The sequence below is a fragment of the Indicator indicator genome, chromosome 4, assembly GCF_027791375.1.
Source record: "Indicator indicator isolate 239-I01 chromosome 4, UM_Iind_1.1, whole genome shotgun sequence".
NCBI classification, from domain to species: Eukaryota; Metazoa; Chordata; class Aves; order Piciformes; family Indicatoridae; genus Indicator; species Indicator indicator.
Genome location: NC_072013.1, coordinates 29,385,288 through 29,406,633, shown reverse-complemented (window position 1 = coordinate 29,406,633; position 21,346 = coordinate 29,385,288). Strand labels below are relative to the sequence as shown.

The 21,346-nt window shown below is 37.5% G+C and overlaps 1 protein-coding gene across 1 annotated transcript in view; it reads right to left on the bottom strand.

Moving 5' to 3' along the window:
- Positions 1–7,583: 7,583 nt before the first annotated feature.
- The window catches only part of C4H14orf39 (chromosome 4 C14orf39 homolog), a 35,161-nt gene continuing 21,398 nt past the window's right edge, over positions 7,584–21,346 (bottom strand). The window contains exons 10-18 of the mRNA XM_054400672.1: positions 17,387–17,526; positions 16,733–16,812; positions 13,780–13,865; positions 13,622–13,686; positions 12,449–12,519; positions 11,017–11,156; positions 10,372–10,507; positions 8,919–8,976; positions 7,584–7,786 (exon numbers count right to left, since the gene is read on the bottom strand). Of these exons, the coding sequence (XP_054256647.1) occupies positions 7,584–7,786; positions 8,919–8,976; positions 10,372–10,507; positions 11,017–11,156; positions 12,449–12,519; positions 13,622–13,686; positions 13,780–13,865; positions 16,733–16,812; positions 17,387–17,526 (979 nt within the window). The remainder of the gene's footprint in view (positions 7,787–8,918; positions 8,977–10,371; positions 10,508–11,016; positions 11,157–12,448; positions 12,520–13,621; positions 13,687–13,779; positions 13,866–16,732; positions 16,813–17,386; positions 17,527–21,346) is intronic.

The window sequence follows — 21,346 nt, the reverse complement described above, 5'->3', positions numbered from 1 at the left end:
TAGGATCCTGGGATGCATCAAGAAAGGTGTGTCCAGCAGGTCTAGGGAAGTTCTTCTACCTCTACTCTGCCCTGGTGAGACCACACCTGGAATACTGTGTCCAGTTTTGGGCTCCCCAATTTAAGAGAGACAGAGAACTGCTGGAGAGAATCCAATGGAGAGCCACAAGAATGATTAGGGGACTTGAGCATCTCCCCTGTGAAGAGACTGAGAGCCCTGGGGCTGTTTAGTCTGGAGAAAACTGAGAGGGGATCTCATAAATGTGTATAAATATGTGAGGGGTGGTTGTCAAGTGGAGGGGGCCAGGCTCTTTTTGGTGGTTCACAGTGATAAGACAAGGAACAATGGGTTCAAACTTGAACATAGAAGATTTCACCTCAACATGAGGAGAAACTTCTTTACAGTGAGGGTGACAGAGCACTGAACAGGCTGCCTGGCGGGGTGTTGGAGTCTCCTTCTCTGGAGACTTTCAAAACCCACCTGGATGCGTTCCTGTGCAGACTACCCATAAGTGATCCTGATTTGGCAGGGGGGTTGGACCTGATGATCTCTTGAGGTCCCTTCCAGCCTCTGATATACTGTGATACTTTATTCTAGCACTGTCAGATAAAACTCCACAAAAGGAACTGAAATACACAGAGTAGCTGCTGGAGTACCTTTCTTTTTTTTTTTTTTCTATTTGTGATGTAAAATGTTCTGCGTAAAACACTGACACTTGCAGTACATGAACAAAGCATCTCACACTGCTGACAGCCTTATGCTGCTGTGAACATGACATTTCCATCCTGAAAAAGACTTAGGCCTCACCCCTTTGCTTTTGCTGTGGATCACAGAGCCCAAGGTAATGCTAAAGCAGTTTTGGCAGCACTGGAATTCTTCTGGTTTAGATCATCTGTGCCTTCCTCCTCCACCAAATTCAGTAGGAAGATAAGAGCAGATTGTATGGGTGGATCTTCCATACCCCAGCAAACTGTGGATGTCATAACTACACAAGCAGCAGGTAGACTTTAGGCCAACCTCACAGGTGTTTTACCCATCTGTGTCTCACCATTCTGATACAGTATTTCTGATTTCTCAGAAAAATAAACTCTTACAGTCCATTGATACTACCAGAGAAACCTCTTGCCTATCATTAATATTTTTCATTCTTTTATGTGGATGTGTAGCTGCTGGACTCTTGACAGCCACAGAGACAAATGTGCTTTACATACCCAGATGGTCCAGCAGTTCAGGCAGTAGCAACAATTTCAGAAGATCTGAGCTAATACTCTTGCTTGTGGTCCTTCCTGTGGAAAGACTGCAACTATCCAATGTCCCTCAACAGTCTGACCCCAGTCTCACTCCCTTGTGATGTTACTGGAAACTGTGAGCTGTCCAGTGACTAATAATGTGTCAGTATGATCACCTAAGGCAGATCTATAATTCCAATGCCACACAAGATGAGTAATCCAAGAATCCAAGTGTCCTACTGACAAGCACCTATATCTCAGGACTACTTAGAAGAATGATCTGGACAATCTCTTCTGTCCATCAAATTATTGCTTTTTTTAACAATTCTTTAAAAAATCATCACTACATCTGATAATTTGGGTACAACTCTGTCTACAAGTGATAATGCCACTACATTCTTTTCATATGTGGCACCACACACAGATGATTCCAATTCTTAGTCATTACTGCACTAGGGACATAGTTTAGTGTTGACCATTCAGTACTGGGTTGAAGGTTAGACTGGATGCATCATCTTTCAGGTCTCTTCCAACCAGATGTATTCTATGATTCTGTGATTACATCCATTTGCAATTGGTAAACAAGAATTACAAATTTATGCAGCAACAACCTCAATCCCTGCAAAACCTCACTGTGTAGAGCCACTCTCATGGCTCTTAGGTCTATGAAGTGAGGCTAAAGCAGAATAATCTACCCAACAATTTCTGCACTGGTCTGGCAATCAGAATCCTTCCCCTTCACTAACAATAAAACTGTCTGTTTTTTTGAAATCTGGTAAGAGCACAATCCAAGGTAAAGTGGAAGTTTACATGAACTCAATACCTACTTCAAGGAACCAGCTTCTTTGAAGTACTCTGGATGGATGACCAACATGAGTTTAAAAGCACCTCTGAAATTCAGTGCTGGTTTCCACATAATCTGTGATTTGTATCTTTTTTATGAGAACTCTGATGCCCTTTGTCTTCTGATGAGGAGTCACAAGTATTAGTTCAAGATGGGAGAAAAAATAATCTGAGAAGCCAACATCTGCATCACTCTTCTTACAATAAAACAGCAGCAGTGTCAAGCAATGGGTCTCCAGTGAGTATAGGTGATCAGGGCCTTAGTGTAGAACCTCACCCCTAAGATTGCATTGGTAATCACTGGCATATTTCTGAGAGCCTCTTCCAACTGTGAGGGAGAAAAAGAAACAGGCAGCTGCATACAACAGCTCTTCCAACACTTGTAGTAGTGAGAGACTTGACTGGTCAAGTGTTTAGGGTGAGATTCCCAAGGCAAAAAAATCACCTTTAAGTATGTATTGTATCTGGCAACATTCATCAACCCACGTAGCAGGATTTGAAGTTGTGGTGCACACCAGACCTGCTTGGGTAACTGCTAGAGTGCTTCAAAGGCTTGGCACAGCCCTGAAATGAAGTGGAGGATTTTGTGGATAATTGTTAAGAAACATTTTTAATCACTTCTGATACCCATAGCTTCTGGACATGAGCCCTTTGCAGCCATTGCAGTGAATGACATCACCAATCACAGCATCATGTATTTTGTGGAAATAGTAAAATTAGCCAAACATGTGCCTCAAGAAAAAGAAAAAAGCAGCAAGAGACCACACTTAGCTCAAGGCAGTCCTGCACCAGCAGAAGGGAGCAGACAAGAACTGCAAGCTCCAAACTGAGTTTCAGTATGGACTGTCAACTACCAAGCTTCACAGACTGTCAGCTACCAAGCTTCCCACCAGTCACAACAGCTGGTTCCCCACTAGCGAGAACTTTTTATACTTAGCCTTGTACTTCCCTGATTTTCCCCAAGCCAAGTCTCAAAAGATTATGGAGCAAGTCCTGTGCCGCATGAAATAATTTTGTGGCTGCTTTGTGGATTGTGGTACAATCCAGAAAATAAGTTCATGTTATTAAAGCACTTAATGTTTTTTTCTCCTGGGGAATCATAACAGTCAAAGTATTTGCCTTTTGTATATGTTTTAATATTCTATTAACATGGAAATGCCTACCTTTTGATATCTTCTTTTATAGCTTTTTGGCAGCATCTTATGATGTTTCTACTGAAAATAAGACCTTCTGGAATATTGCCAGTTGGGGGGAAAAAACATTTACCTTTCCAAAGGTAATGTGTTGCAAGCGCTAAAAAGAGCATCATCTTCACATCAAATCAAGCAAAGTTCAGGACTCAAGAAACAACGTGCCAAGAGGCAATTTCTCAGCAAGATGTTAGCATCAGAACACAAAGTGATGTGTCTGGAAGCAGAATTGCTGAGCTGCAAACAACCTGGGTGTGAGTCAGAGAATATTAGGACAGTGCCTGTCCACCAGGAATACAGACTTGATTGCATGTGACTTGTGTCAACTCCGGAGACATCAAGAGCAGAACATAAAAGCAAGGCAACAGAGATATTTCTAAATGAGCCATTCAGGCTCTAAGGCAATGAATCTGGCAACAACTCAAGTTCCAAGAGAAAAAGTCAACATTCCAGATTTGTATTCCATGGTTATATCCTTCATTCACTTTTTTTTTTTTTCCAGGAAGAAGGTCACTGAAACGTTAGATCATCTCCTTTTAAACTAGCCCATAACTTTGAAACCAGAATCCAATTGCCTGTTCAGGCTCATTAGCGTCTTTGGATCCTAATGACCCACTCAGTTGCAGTAAATGAAAAACTAATCCTTGTTTTATGCCATTGGCTGGAAAGGATTAGTCAACTCTTGCTACCCATGCAATCAGCCCTGCACTGGGGAGATTACTGCCATCTAATACTGTAAGTCTACACATTCCAATCTGTTACAGTAAGTAGCACTTAAAGCTTATTTCCTTGAAATGCTTAAGCGTATTAATGCTATAGTGCAAGACTTTTCTTATGATGCAGTGATTTTCCTGGCCCTGCCCCCAAAGTTTACAGTTACCTACACGTGTGCACTGATGCACCTTTACTTCCACGGTCAAGTTTTAGTTATGTTCATAATCATGAAATGAAAGAGGAAATAATTGGTTTGGGGTTTTGTAGGGTCCAAACTGGGCAGGCAACCACATACAGAATTTCCGTGGGGCTCAGTGCAGTGATTTTATTCAATTGTGTGGAAAAGCTGCAATTCTGACTGTAAACAGCTGCAGTCGAAGCCAAAGGTTCAATTAATTCAATATCTGGGTGATATTTTTTGCACTCTACTATTAATTTTTAACAGGTATCAAGAAATAGAGCCACTATTTGTGTTTCATGTTCTCTAACCAACACTGTGGTTTGGTTATACCAATTTACATCATTGCCATTTTTCCAGCCCAGAATTCTGGTTGCCCTGGCTATATTACACATACAACAACTGACCAGTGATACGAAGCCATAGCGTGATGTAATATACTTTTTTTTTTATCTCCCCTCAAAGCATTCACACAATGTTTTCAGTAAAAATTTAGTATGGTAAAGAACCAGTCTTAAAAATTCTCATATGCCACTTTCATACTTGAACACTGAACATTTTTCTGACATCAAATTAAGGAACTCTTGTGAGTATATTACTTTAAGCATTATATATAATAACAGAATGAAATTTGTCCCAAAGAATGTTATGCTGTAAGTATATACTTTATATTGATAGACTTAGATTGAAGTTACAGAAAATGAATAATCTCCTTTTAATTGAAAACCTGATTTTTGGGAGGGAACAGTTTTAATAGTGTCTCATTTTCTACCAAAGCTGGTGTGTGAAGCCATAGCATTCCATTAAAACAAATGTCACATCCCACAGCTGCTGGAAGTCATTCCATCAGTCTTTACCTCCCAATTTCTAAATTAATTTTTTTAGCATCATTCCATCAGTCTTTACCTTCCAATTTCTAAATTAATAGTTCTTAACAACTTAAAAATAAGTTGTTGCTTATTTGTTAGCCAGACATTCCAGACCTTTTATAAGCATGTTTTGCATTTAGGAATCAGTAAAATTAACAGTAACATAGTAGATGGGACTCCAGTTAAAATCTTACATCACCTTACAAATTGTAACAATTTTTTTTCTTACTGGAAGCTCACTTTGCACAGGAAGGCAAATGTGGAGAAATGATTTTTGTGTTTTTCTGATGAGAAAAATGACATCTCATACAGGTAATTTTTCTCTGGGAAAAAGAAAACTGAGACACCTGTGTCTTCCTCCTGCTAGTAGCAGGTAAGAGCACACAGTATTACTACTCCACAGACAGTTGCACTGTCTTTAAGAGATTACTGCTCCCAGATGCTACTGCTATACTACTGCTGGATGTTCCTGGTCTTTAGATAACTTGGAGTCACGTGCTTAATACCTGATTCTGGTTTACAGAAGGCCACAGTCACCTTAAGTTAGCTTTCCACACCTTTAATACTGACAAAAATTAAACTTACTGACTCTGCATTGAGGAACAAAGAACTAGTGTCAGCAATTCAGCAGCATAACTGCTGTTGATTTTATAGGCATAAGATCAAGGGATCATTTTTAGGCAGAATTTGACAGATACTAATGAAAAATCTCAGTGCATGTTTATAAGCAGTTCATGCTCTTGTATTTCAGAAAAGTATCCCAAATACTGAGTAGTTGCCTCTTCTGGAGTAGCTCTCTCCTTTATGTTATAATCAGCCTATCCAATTTGTGTAAGTAAACATCCAGGAAGACCTAGAACAATGGTTTCTCCCACTTCAGCCAGCAACCTTGACTTCCAGAATGTAATGTCAGAGACATGGATGGCAGAATTCATCAGAAGGCAGGAAAGCAAGCTTCAGTTGTGGAGTAACAGAGCTAACAAAATTGTACTTTTCAGCTTTCTAAATGATTTCAGAATATCTGCCAGTACTGTACCCTATAATGTTACCCCAAATAGCACAGAAATTCTCTTAAACTCACCTACTAGGTCATGGGGTTTTTTCAGATTGTGAGTTATGCAGTAGATTCAAAAAATATGTTTATAACAGACTAACAAGGAAACCTGCATTTGGGGAGCATAAAGACCACCAAATCCATCTCTCTTACTTCCTATTAGCAAGATCTCAGCAGCACTGCACTAAAAGCTCCTGAATCCCTCTCTAGTAAAAAACACTTTCACAATCTCTAGGCACAAGTACTTAAAGGAGAAGCTGAGCTGCACAAAAGTAGTCCTAAGACATTTAGCAGTTTCGCTGAAAAGAAGTGGTGGCATAGATAACCAAGTTTTTGGTCATTTAGGGCTTTGCAGTTCAGCAGAGGGAAGAGGACCCTACTCCTCTTTGGACTTTCTTGACACTATTGGCAGACTGTGCAAACTATACTGGTAGAATGCTTTTTGTCAACTTCTTCACTTAGTCCATGTGACTAGATTGTACATTTGCAATACCTTCTCTGAAGTCTGCTGGATGATGTGGTCTCGCCATTATTTGCTTTGTTTCCATTTCAGCATCTCGCTTGCTCTCAGGTAGTTTTTTTTTTTATGTCTTAGTACTTAGGTAGGTATTAGGTTTCCCTTATACATTTATTAGGAGTTTTAAAAATCATTAATCTACATTTCACATGTAACAAAAAAAAAAAAACCAAACTCAAAAGTGATCTGGTATTTCCTTCAAAACCCATAAATATGAAACTGCTGGTTCTAGAGAAGATGGTTAGGAGGGATTCACAAGGCACAGTGCTGTGGTGGCTCACAACAGTCAGCATTCCTTAATGAGTAGCCCTGATACTCTCTTCACAACCAAACATTGTATAAGGAAAACTATTTGTGGAGAACCTGTGGATATACTTGTACTGACCACAGTTAGTTTTTGGGGACTGCCTGCTTTTGTGCCTTTTTATGAAAGATACCAGATCAATGGGAAGGAACAGAAGGTGAAATGTTAAGTATTATAACTCTAATATTGTTTCAATTCAGATATTAATACCTACAAAATGTTGCACAAAATTAACAAAATGTTTATTTTAAACATTTGACAAATATTTTGTGCACAACAGCTAATTTAAGAACATTGTCATTAACTCAAATTCAGCTTTAACTCGTAAACAGTCACTCTTACTAACACTAGTTTATATCACAAGGCTGAAAGTACTCATCTAGTAGTTTAGAAGCTTTCACAGGTATTTAATTAACTCAACATACTACCACAAGATTCTCGTAAGTGCCAATTTAACAGGAATGTATTGTAACATTTTTATAAAAACAAGATATTTAGAAAACAGGTAAGAAAAATGAAAGGTGCATGTCAAAGCACATATGCCTGATGAACATACTCATGCTCTTGCAGCAATTGCAATGGCATATTCTTACAAGAAATGAAAGATGAAATGCTTTAACTAAAGAAATTGAAAACATTTGTCAAGGCTAAGCAGGAAAAGAATTTAAAAGGAAGTCAAAGGTATTCAAAAGAATGTAAATGGTTTTGTATTTTGTAAGGAAGAATGAAAACCTTTCACAGAAGAAGACTGTGATGATCTCTGATCCTGTCCAAATGTAAATGGAAAACTAAAGTCATCTTTTCCATCTCCAAATGCATGCGAAGTCGATTCCGAGGGGAAGGGAAAGGCAAATGCATCCTCACTTTCTGATTTCCCAAACAAGCTTCCTATATGGAATACATATTAATAATTAGATTAAATCTTACTGAATAAATACTGCATACAGCATGATGTGCTGCTTTAATAATGTTCTACTCCCACTGAATGTCAGCCTCTGCTGTGTGTTTATTTCTGCACTAGAAATGGTACTTCCAGAACAGCATTACTAGAATCTACATAGAATTAAATGTGAAGTACTTGAAGGACTTGGAAAAACAAAACACTTCTGCATAAGGTAATGGGTAAAATATTTTGAATCCCAAGCAACAGGGGTATTTGTAAACTGTTAGATATTAGCAGATCCTTTCTCCTCTAGAGAATAATGCAATCAAGCACTGAAATTCTAGGAGAAACAAAGGTACAGATGGAAGAACACTTGAGTTTTATATTTAGTAACATAAAATTCGCCCTCTTTATAATAGTTAGATATATGCATACAATCATACATTCATACACTTCAAAAAAGTAGCTTTGCACTTGCAGCACCTCCACAAAAAAGGTAGATCACAGTTTCTTTCAGAAAGACGTGTGATCAAAAGTAAGTTTTGATCCAAATGATACCAGGAAAAATTAGCCTTTCGTTACACAGAATGCGTACGTGTGCGGCTCACTTAGCATGAGCGAAAGATCCTGTTTAAGTCTGATTCTCCTCTCTCACAATTGTGCTCTGAGACGAACAGAACTATTTTCATTTTAGCTGAGGGAAGGAAAAAAAACCCCACACATGTACTCTTTCCAGCACCAAGCTGATAGCCCTAAGTTAAAAAGTAGTATTTACCAAGTACTACAGTTTTTACGTTAAAAAAAAGTTCTTCTCATCAGTGAAAAAGCTTTGACACTTCATTTTTCACCCTCACAGCTCCTCTTAGTCTGCTTCAAGCCCACCTAACCCTATCCCACTTTCTTTCCTTCTCATACCTCTTATTTCAAGGCATTTGATATATTTGAATTCAAACATGCTAAGTAAGATTTAAGCTAGTCAAAGCACAAATGAACTCAATAAACCACTGAACTTCAGTATCACAGCTGAACATCCTTTTAGACAATCAAAAGTGCCTTGTTAAGCAGGATCACAAGCTTGTCAGTCACACAAGCACAACACAGCTGGTATACACAGGTATGTCTGAGTTTCAGACTTACCAATATCTTTCTGTGGAGACAGAGGGTTCAAACTGCCCACAGGATAACCTTCCTCTGTCTGAAATATACAACAGTCATTTTGTTTAACAAATAAGCAAGACAAAAGATAAGCTCTAGCACTGATATGTAATAAGTTACTCCACTTTTGGTGAGAAAGACACTGTTCCAACGAATGTCAGTAGCCTTCACAAAATCTACATTTAAATGTATACATCAGTCCATAGAGTTGCAAGGTAAATTCTTCAGTGAGACAGGTTTCATGATGTTTGCTTACATTTGAAAACACACTGTTTCTGTTCTTCCAGGAAAAAAAAAGCATCAGATTAAGAATAGACCAAAATCTGGTCTATTTTGCTGCTGGTTTGTAAACTGAAAAGTTTCAACATTATTTAATTTTGCAATATTTTAGAAAAACCTCTAAGCAACAACTGCAATTACTGCCTATTGAGTCAGAAGGAGTAGCAGAATAACCCCTCAGGACTCTTGAGAAGAGTTCTTAGGCTAGATTTATAATAGATGCTTAAGTCCTTCAAAACTCCCATTAGCAGAATCTCACATGACTGCTACAGGCTGGTAAATTTCTGCCACTGACCAGGTCTGTGTGACCTACACAGAGCAGATGCTAGGAGCTGTCAATGAAATGTATCTTGCTAACACGAAATAAAATGGTGTTTTCCCTGTTCCTTCCTTCAGCTTTTATCTAGCAAAATCAAGACTGAGCACAGCCACTAAAATAAGAGATACCTGGTTTCAAATCCCTTGTTTGCATAACAGGGTTTGAATGTGCATTGCTAGCAATGACACCTAACCACTGCACTACTTACTGATACACATCCTCAGAACCCAATTATCTAGCCCAGTGAAAATTACTCTAGAGCACTGAAGCTGATGAACCAGCAAAGGAAAATAAAAACCTGGATTCCGCTCCCTGTTCCAATCAGTTTCCTACCTTTCTCCCCTCAGTTAAGTACAGCTAATCCATATTTGCTCTTCAATATCCCTAACAGATAATCCTTTCTTCCTTTTCTCAGTGTTCTGCATTTTGTGAAAAATGTAGGGGGAATAATACTTTAAGTACCTGATCTCTACTTCAGCAATACAAAAGCACACAAGATAGGTGTATGAGTTCTGAGTTCTGCCAGAGAAACTAAAGTTCTGGGTTGCAATGCTGAATCAGAAGCCTTTTTGTGAATCTAGTCACCTATATATTTGCTCAAGATCCAATCTTGCCCTTATTGGAAAGCATCATACTTGATCAGAAATCTTCACAGTGGGACTGCCAGAAAAGGAGATAAGCATTTGCAAAGGATGTCAAATGTAAAATTAAGCAAACTAGTAAAATATTATTTGCTACAAAGATAATCAAGCTGAAAAACCTCATCCATTGTCTATGCTGGTTTTTTATCACATTTTGCATTCTGGAAATTTAATATCTTCAAATATTCATTTTTACCTCATCAGATGAATTTTCTGCCCCAAACACAGAGGAATCAAACAAATTAAAGCCAGGTGACTTCTGGGAGAAGTTCATGAGAGAAAAGAAGGCAGGAGATTTTGATGTTCCTTCTTCACAACCTAAATTGTGAATACTGTAGACAGAAAGGAAGAAACTACACTAAGATTTTTTTAAAATAGCATAGATGGATATTTTGTTCTATTTTTTCTTTTTCTTTTTTTTTGGTGACTTTTCTAGATTCCCATAGTTTCTGACAATAATTTTTTCTTCCCATATAAAGCTGCTAACACAAGTAGTTAAAGAAAAATGAGGTAGTGTTACTACTAATTCCTTACCCTTTTACCAAAAAGACTCTTTAAAGACAGAAATGTTATTGCAGGAAAAGACAACAGTTGTAACTAAGGAGCTACAAAAAGCCTGTCTCCTATTTCTAAGCAGAGTCTCCCTCTTTGAAAAGAACTCCAAGTAGAAATGATGCAGAAGAAGAAAATCTTATCAATTATCTAGTGTTAAGTCAGAAAAAAAATATTTTCAGAAGAGCTTTCTGGAGAAGTTTTTCTATAGTATCTTTCAAAACCAGTGGAAATGCTTATACAATAACAATCAATACAAGTTTGCTCAAAATCAAAGCTGAAATCATACAAGTCAAATGGAGGTGTTTTAGAAAACTGAGGTTCCTTCTCCTTTGACTCAGGTGTTTTAGGTGGCCTCAAGAAATGTTCTGCACTTTCTTCTGCTGTGTCAGAATTATCTTCATTTGACTTAAAACATGTGTGTATGTCCTAGTGAAAAGAAATAGACAATAATGTTTATGGCACATAATATTTCCCAAAGTATCGTTAGTCCATTTATCTATAAATATCTTCCACATCTGGTTTAGGGTTAGTTATTTTTATTCTCATGAAAAATAAAAAGGTTTTAATAAAATATTTACAGTGATGTATTTACCATACTTAAATCTGTAATCTTACCTAATTTTAAATGGACTTCTCGTGAATGAAACTATGTATGAAAGTTTCAATTAAAAAAAAAAAACAAACTCATGAACTGACTGAAAACATTAATTTTGAATGAAAACACTATTTCACTCTAAAGTCTTAGAATAATGCTTAAAGTAACACTGGAATCCTCTTGACATGCCCCAGTGAAATAAAGAAACATTGCCATCAGAATATATGTCAGCTGATTGAGGTATTTCCTCTTCCTCAGAAAATGATAAATGACAATGTACACTTGCGTGCTATTGATTTCCATCAGATTCAGCACTTCTCTGCTGGCATCAGCCTATGGTGAGCCAGCCAGAAGATGAGGAGTATACCAAAGGTTTTTTTTATACTGGTTTTGGCTGAGAGTTCATAGCTCATATGTGGCTTTATTTTGGAGTTGTGGTGAGAACAGCATTAATAACATGGGGGTCCTCTATAGTTGTTGCTGAAGGGTGCTGACACAATGTCAAAGAATTTTCTACTTCTTATGTTGCCCTGCTGGTAAGTTGGTGGTGCACAAGAAGTTGGAATGGGACACAGCTGGGACAGCTGACCCCAGCTGACCAAAGGGGTATTCCACACCATATGATATCACACTCAGCAATAAAAGCTGCAGTGAAGAAGGAGGGAGGAGGAGATAATTAGAGTTATGACATTTGTCTTTCCAAGTAACCACTACATGTGATGAAGTCCTACATTCCCAAAAAAGGAATGTAGGTGTGCACAGCTTTTGCTATACCTGTTAAACTGTCTTCATTTCAACCCACAAGTTTTTGCATCTTTGCCCTTCTGATGCTCTTCCCTATCCCACACCAATTTACACAAAACCCACGCTGCCCACAGGACAGTCATCCTAAATAGCCTACTGTTAAGGTAGCATAAAAACCTCCAGAGCGCTGACATGATTAAGAACCACAATCACCATATTAATAATCAGAAGGCATTGATTTGCTTCTCATCTCTTGGGTGCCTTATCATGAGTCACTTTGCCAATTCTGAGACTTATGTCTTGCCAATAGATCCAAAAACATCAAGATACTGCAACTCTTCTAAATAAAATAATAACTTATAAGAAATTATTTCCGTACTTGAGGTATATATGAAGAATCCTTTGGTTCATCTTCTGCCTCTTTATTAACACATTTGGCCTCTTGATTTGCTACACAAAAAAGACAGCAATGCCTGTATTATAACAGCATTTTAAACAGATAAATCAAAATTATGTTGTCAGAAAGAATCTTTGAGAAAGGTTTACTAACTTGACGTTGCTGTTGGTTAAGAAGTGTTCTAACTGTAGTTTTCATAATAACCCACTTTGTGGCTATGTCCATAGCCATTCTTCTGCACCTTATGCACTATCCTTAAAGCAATGATTGGGCTGCTTCATATGGTTTGGTGTGTTCTTCAAGCCTAGTTACTTCTCCCCAAGAGTGCTGTTTGTCTAATCTGACCATTGTCCTCTGAGAGTGCTAACACGAGTTAACAGAAAACAGGTGGAAACAATCCAAAAAGCCCACCCATATGACACAAATAAAGCATATCTTAAAGAACTGGGCAAAAGCCACAACGAGTCATGAGAAGAATGGTATCAGAGTATCGGTTCTCAGTGAAACATTTCAGGCACTATGGGGTAAGATCCTGTGTTTCAGGACACATAATTAGGATCCTATTAATTAAAAAAAATAGACTATATTTTCTGACATGCATCTAAATTGGCACTACAATTAGAAAAATATATTTAAACTGAAGCTCAGTGCCTTGTGATTGCAAAACAATAGGTGCATTCGTAACTCCTGGTTTGTTTCTGTAATTATTCTGTATGTGTTTCTCAAGCTAATTTTATTTTTAAATAATCTTAACCTGATGCACTAATATTCTAAAATTACCGAGATTTTTGTATCCCTTTTCTGTTCATTTTTCTCATGCCTTCTGGGAAGATTTTCGGACTGGATTTCATTTTACTCAAGTAATTTGAGACTATAAGAGAGAGGATTTACAAGAGATGCTGAAAGATTCCTCTCATCAGCAACAGTCAGTGCTGAATGAATCTCACATTTTGAGCAGTTCAGTCAATTAAATTAGGACACTGCCTGTCTGTTATATTCTAAGTTTGAACTAAATAATTGAGGTGGAAAATGAATACAAATGGTGGCCCACTTAATACCAGAATAAAAATCTGGCCCCTAGAGTCTGATATAATTATGTGGTCTAGCATGCAGTAACAGCACAACCTATAAAAAATACAAGAGTGGTACTTTTACCTATAGCTGTATTTTCACTCTCAAACTGTTGATTGGAAGTCATCTGCTTTGGAGGAAGTACTAGTCTAAAAGACAAAAAACACTGTCTGTCTAAATATGGATTGTTTCCATAAAACTCAATCACAAGAATGCAAATTACTTTGTTAAAGAAAAGTTACCTGAACTGCATTTGGTTTTGTAAACTCGTTATTGGTGGAACTTGGGAAATTTGTGGATTACTATTCCCTGCAGTTTCAATAACCATCTAAAACATAGCAAAAAATTCAAATGAGGCAGCATAGGAAATTGTCACTTCAATAGTATCAGTCTGATTTCTCCTTAGACTGTGCAAATCCATTCTTTAAACCACTCTTTAGAGATCAGGCAACAAACTCTTGTTTACTGTCTTTGCCTTGCCTGCATTTTAACAGAATGATACCCAAAACCATTTCTATATTTTTCTATAAAGTTGTATTCACAGCACTGATAATAAGTGAATAATTAACTATTCTGTTACACAAATAGCATTACATAATTTATGAACTTTATCCAGGTTTTCTACTACTGCAGAGATGTTGCTCCTGCTTGACAACACAGAAAGGGCTGGAGCCTGGCCTGTTTCCACCTCCAAAGGCCAAACTTGAGTTTGTGCCTTAGTGAAAGTCTCCTGGGTACACTAAAAAAATGCAGAAAACATGGAAATACCCCTGCCTCACAGATCTTCATCAAAGCAGAAGCCCTTACTCTGACATGTAGCATGTAGTTGTGCCTTGAGGGCAGAGTAGCAATAGGAATCTATGCCTCAGTTAGATAACACATTATTTCACAGGGAGCTGCTAGTTTTAGCTTGGTTTTTAGTTGTAAAATATATCAAACTGAATCCAATCCAGGTGGGGGACAAAAGTGCTGGTTATGAAGAAGCCGTGCACCACTTCATTTTTGTAGTTTACAGCACACCTCTTCTCAAGCACAGCAACCTTCTTTCTTCTAATCTTTTTATATTTCCTCACACTCCATCTTCTTTTCCTTGTTGCCATCACTCTTAAAATTCCCTTGACTAATCTTGAAGCGCAGTTCATCATGTCCAACTCCTTCAGCCAGTCACAAATCAGAATTGCTTGAAATTTCTTCTTGTCTTGTTCTACTCAATCTAGCCATTCTCTTCATGTTGTCTTATCTAATGAAAGCTGCTGCTTCTACCACAGGCTCCACTTTAAACTATTTAGTAATTCTCTCTTTGTCCTTCAGTTCTCTTGACATTCTTAAGTAAACCACAACTGATTCTGTTAACTTTTTACTTGATGATTTTTGTGGTTCTTTAAAATTTAGTTTTAAATAGATCCAATGAGATGTCCCTTATAAAGAAAAGGTTTAGTACAGAAACTTCCCCAAGCTCCTGCACAGAAAACACAGTTGCGAACTACTTCTTTCCTGTGGTCTTACTTTCTGTGAATACTCCTTTTATTCTTTAACAATCTATTTGTTCTGTGAATGTTCTTGCACTTCTAGAGATCTTATTTGTGGTCTTCATAACTGTGCAAGTTGTTCCTTCAACTTTTTTCTGGATTGATTTATTGTTCTTGAATATTTAAGACACTACAGAATCACAGAATCACAGAAACATTCAGGTTGGAAAAGACCCTCAGGATCACCAAGTCCAACCCATAACCCTACTCTACAAAGTTTACGCCTAAACCAAATCCCCAAGCACTACAGCCAAACAACATTTAAACACATCCAAAGTTGGTGAGTCAACCAGCTCCCTGGACAGCCCATCCCAATGCCTGACCACTCTTCCCGTGACAAATTTTTTCCTAATGTCCAGTCTAAACCTACCCAGTCATAGCTTGAGGCCATTCCCTCTTGTTCTATCACTAATTACCTGTGAGAAGAGACCAGCACCAGCCTCTCTACAACGTCCTTTCAGGTAGTTGTAGAGAGCAATGAGGTCTCCCCTCAGCCTCCTCTTTTCCAAACTCAACAGCCCCAGCTCCCTCAGTTGGTCTTCATCAGATTTATTCTCCAGGCCCTTTACCAGCTTTGTTGCCCTTCTCTGCACTCACTCCAGCTGTAGTAAACTTGCCCTTCTCAAAAATAGTGCCACAGGAATTATTTCTTTATATGTCAGAGATTGAAAACGTAGTTGTGGATTCCTCAAGTGTACAAAGAAACACTACTCATGGTTTTATTCCTCTCAGATTTTTGATCCTGGTTAAATCTTGGAACTGAGCTGTTAACTGCAGGCAGTCACATACAGCACAACTGCAGGCAATCCTGTACAGCACCTTGCACATTTGGTCCTTTATGAAATCAGCCTGATCTAATTGGGGATGTCCCTGCTTACTACATGGGGGTTGGACTAGATGATCTCTAAAGCACCCTTCCAACCCAGTGCATTATGAAATTCTGTGTTATTCTGTGAAATTCCTCATTATGGAGTAGATGTCTTACCATTAATCATAGAATTGTTAGGGTTGAAAGGGACCTCAAGGATCATCTAGTTCCAACCCCCCTGCCATGGACAGAGACACTTCACACTAGATCAGGTTGCTCAGAGCCACATCCAGCCTGGCCTTAAAAACCTCCAGGGATGGGGCTTCTACCACCTACCTGGGCAACCTCTTCCAGTGTCTTACCACTCTCATGATGAAGAATTTCTTCCTAACAACCAATCTGAATCTACCCATTTCTATTTTTGCTCCATTCTTCCTAGTCCTATCACTACCTGATACCAAATCAGTTACAGAAGATTGCATTCCTTCTTTAGAATTCCAAAAATACACTACATATAACCACATGAATCTAAAAAGATTATTCTAAATTTCAAAAACTACACAAAATTAATTGGATATATGATCCACCATAAGTTTGACATTAGAATGCTTACCATGATTACCAGCTCCAATTTGTAAGAACAGATACATTTTCAGTTGAGATAGAAATTATGACAAAGAAAAAAAATTATGATTACCAAGTAGCAGCACATTGTCAAGATTAGCATCTTGGTTACCATGCAACAAGTTTTGTGTTAGATATAATAGCACTAAGTATATCTGAAGTGTTTTAAATTTAAACAACCACATAAAATAGACTTGACACTCTGATGTTTTTACTAGAGGGAGAGCTGCATACCTGTGGTGAGCCGTCTGCAAGGTTGGAGGAACTGCTAGTGGTCACTGGAGGTTTCACAGGTTTTTCTTTTCCTTCTCTCCCTAAATTAGCAAGTATTACTTCATATCATAGAATCGTAGAATGATGTGGGTTGGAAGGGACCTCCAAAGGTCATCTAGTCCAACACCCTCTGCAGTGAGCAGGGGCATCCTCAACTAGATCAGGTTGCCCAGAGCCCTGTCAAGCCTCACTTTGAGTATCTCCAGGGATGGGGCCCCAACCACTTCAGCACTGTTAAACAGAACTTTGGAACAAAGCTCACGTATTTTTCTGTTAGTAACTAATAAAAAAAACTATTACAATATATGGAAATATCCATTTACTGCAAATATTTACTAATATTTACTGTATTCATGCCAACAGTGCTAAAAGTATGCTTCAGCTTTTTCTGACACTATGCATCAGCTATACCTGTTATGTTACTTTACTCATTGCATTGATAAGAGGGAACTCATAGATTTTTCAGAACATACAGACAGATAAACCCCAACTTCCACTGAAAGCCTGGCTTCAGCTATCACAGCAGGAGCAGTTCACCAGATCTGTTATGGTTTCCATGCATTTTTACAAAAACAATCCCAAATCCTCCCAGAAAGACCATTAAACACACCATACCTGTTTCTGTTTGTTGCTTTGAGAACCGAACACTCTGTACAGACTGGACTAATTTCCAAGGAGCACATGGGACACGCAATGGCTTACACAGCTGATGTTTCTCATTTAACAAAGATGTATGTTCACTTTCTTCAAATACCCTACCACAAAAAAAAAAAAAAAAGTTAGCAATTGCAAAAGAAAGGAAAACACAAAATATAACTGCTTCAAGTAAGTGTAGTTTTCCAGGGAGATGAATGCTGCCAGGGAGGTTTACCTCTTTCAGCTCCAGCAGATAGTAAAAACTGGTGTTTTCTTTAAACAATGTCAGACAGAGAATATCACGAAAAGAAGACAACATGAAGTAGTAATAAGGCAATCATAAGAGCACTGCTGACTCAAATTTTGTCAGTATCAAAGACAAGTATAACTAGTTCGGAGTTTTACACTTTAGTCAAAGTACTTCATTATTGTTGTTCTGAAAGCACATTTTTCACATTTAGAAACACTTTTTCTCTCCTTGCAATTGTCTGGAATACTCACAAGCTACACAGACAAAAGAGAAAACTGCACCAAGTTACTTGTGGGGTAATTATGTGTGTGGGGTAAATAGCCTTTTTTACAGTGTAGAAAGATAAAAGCTAGCAGAACAATGAAGGCTAAAGTGGTTGTTTGGCATAGAAGCATTTATCATTTTTTTCAATAATGAGTTCTATTTTATTTTCTCTCTGGCATTCCTGCTTAGAACCTCTGTGCTTCTAGCTACAACATCTGGTTTAGAGCTGACTAAACAATGCTCTTCAGAATAAATGAAGAATTGAGTCAGTCATTTTGTTCTTCTGGAAATTTTCCATGAATTAAAATAAGATCAAATGTAGGATGGACTTGTAGTAGTGTGGAGTAAAATCAGTGACACTGCTAAGAAAATGCCAAACTAGAAACTCTGGTTAAGATAAATGGACCTAAGAACACATTAAACTAATACACATGCACAACAGTGACCACATAAAACCATGAATGCACCTTGGTCAAATAAGTGATAAAAACACTATCTTCAGCTATATATCCTAAAGATTTTGTCCAACATAAATGATTCTGTAGTTCTGTTCTATATACATTTAGTGTTCTGCTGGACTAAGACCTAAGAATCTATATAAAACATATGCCACAATGCATCAGTTAAAAACAATCAATGGGAATAATACTTTTAAAAACATTAAAAATTTCTTTCCGTTACAGTAATTGTAGATATTACCTGTGTGAAGAATGAGTACTACGGGAAATAAGATATGTATGTGGCTGGTGTATCTTTAAATTCAGATGCAGAAAGCACAGAAACAAGGAGAAATAAACCCAGAGATAAGCACAGAACTCTCTGGCTAAAACAGCATCACTTTATCCAGCATGGATTATTTGACTGCTTTACCAGAACTGTTATTCAAAAATTAATTGCACAAGGCTGCTCCTGATGAGGTCCTGAGTTAGACTGCTATAAACATTTTTTTTTCCTCCCAGAACTTAGGATGTCAAATTGTAGTTTTAAAAATTCTTGGAGTTAGTTTCCATGTTGTATGAGTAGAATGAGTACTACAGGAAATAAGATATGTATGTGGCTGGTGTATCTTTAAATTCAGATGCAGAAAGCACAAAAACAAGGAGAAATAAACCCAGAAATAAGCACAGAACTCTTGCTATAACAGCATCACTTTATCCACTTTATCCAGCATGGATTATTTTACTGCTTTACCAGAACTGTTATTCAAAAATTAATTGTACAAGGCTGCTCCTGATGAGGTCCTGAGTTAGACTGCTATAAACATTTTTTTTTCCTCCCAGAACTTAGGATGTCAAATTGTAGTTTTAAAAATTCTTGGAGTCAGTTTCCATGTTCCTAATAGACACCTTGATATTTCTAAAAATTCACTCTCCATGAAATAAAGCATTCTTTTACAATGCAGGAATTTCTATCCAGGAAAATGTACAGATGACAGAGTTATAAACAGGACTCAGAAGCTCTTAAAAATGTGGGGTTTAAGTCAAAAAACTTTACAAAAGAACCCACATTTTAACTTTATGTATATGCAATACACCTGCTCCCTTCCCTCCCCAAAAATGCTACTGATAAAACCCCACATGCACCTACTCTGGCATAATTAATAACCATTGAGAGGAAAACCAAACTGCATACTGAAGCTCCAAATAGTACAAACTGCAACAACAAGAAAGGTCATTTGTCTTCTTTCTCTACTTCATTGTTAGTAGACACCTGACAAGATATAAAATCTAGATCCATATTGTGAAACAGATAACGTATTTTTTTTAGTAAAGTGCAATGAAAAAACAGATATTCTTAACTCAAAAAAAAAAAATCTCATTTCCTTAGCATTGTTTTATTCTGTGCAGAATAATGAAGCTCAAAGATTAGTGTGACTGTATCTCCACTACAGGAAGCAAGTGTATTTGGTTATACATATGAAGAATCAGACTTGCCACTGTGGAATTTACCAGGACTGTCTATTGAAGCCATGTTCAGTATTCTAATCAGGCTCATGCCAGAAAGTTCTTTTGCAAACAGCACTTTTAATAACTAGCTCATCATTTGTGCTGCAAAGATACTGAAAGAACTGCACTAATGCACCATGCCGTATCCTTTACAAGCAGTTTTAGCAAAAAAATATCTCATTTGAAACATCATATATTTTATTTTTCAGAGGTGGAATTAATACATAATTAAATTGAAAAATAACCAACTCAGGATTACAGAATAATGGAAATAAAACTCTCTCAAGTATTTTATAAGAGCAAAGAGAATGAACATGATACATGCCACAGCATGGTTCAAGATGTAAGCCTTCCTATAGAATAAATATCATCTCTAATTGAGACCAGGGCTTCAAAATAATTTGGTGACTGGTGAGATCTCTTAATTTGGAAATTTTAACCACTGTACTTGTCTGTGTAACTGATGAAGTAGGAAAGTACACTGATCAGAGAAAACAGCCAGTATGAGAAGAGGAATCTGTTTTGCAGTCAACCTAATCAATGACTAGCTGGCCAGCCATAAGGCATTTAAAAGAAAATGTTCCAAGCCTTTTAAAAGAACAGTTACCACTGCCATCCTCCTGCCCAAAGGGTAACATCTGTTATCAGTAGCTATTAATTAACTTGTAAGTTGATTTCTTGTCCTACAGCCCTCTAAAGCATTTCACAGCTATTAATTTGTACATTGCTCTGCTCAGTGCTTTCATTGCTCTGGATAGTTCATTCCCTTGATGCTGCTGGTTCCTCTTCATGCTGGTCTGCATCAGTTCATGGAGATTCACAGTATAACTCTTTTGTTTCCTCCTTCTTTTGTGGCAGAAGATGAAGGTATCTCCTTTTTCTTCACCAAACTCCTTTGCTCAGCAGTAAAGTTGTAGTGACCCAACAGCTCACAAGAAACTACTGCCTTTAGTACCCAAATTCTGCCATTACATTTTTGTGTACTGCCTTGTGTCTGCAAAGGTTTTCATTTCTACAAGTCATTATCTCAGCAGGTTTGCTGCTTGTCGTTTTTTCACTACGTTAATAATCACAGATTCATAGTACACCTATTTTCAACATCAGAAGTTACTCAATCAGATGCTTCTATGCTTTCTAGTGAAGACATTCTTTTCAAATACCCTACTGTTAAATAGGGATTTTTAAAACTATTTTTATGCCATTTTCTACAAACCTCTGTGTAATTAATATCTTTGACATAAATAAGCTTTGAAATTTACTCTAGGAAAAATATATCAATTAATCTGGTAATGGCCTGATACCATATGCTATACCACATAAATGCACATGGAGGTCCAAAGGTGTAAAATGTTTACAACATCTTTTAATTATGATGCAAGCCATGGAATTATTGCTTCAATAAAAGTAGCAAAAAAAAAAATCTATGCAACTTCAGGTGAGGCTACAAGCACCTGAAGACTTGATGACATGGAGACAAAT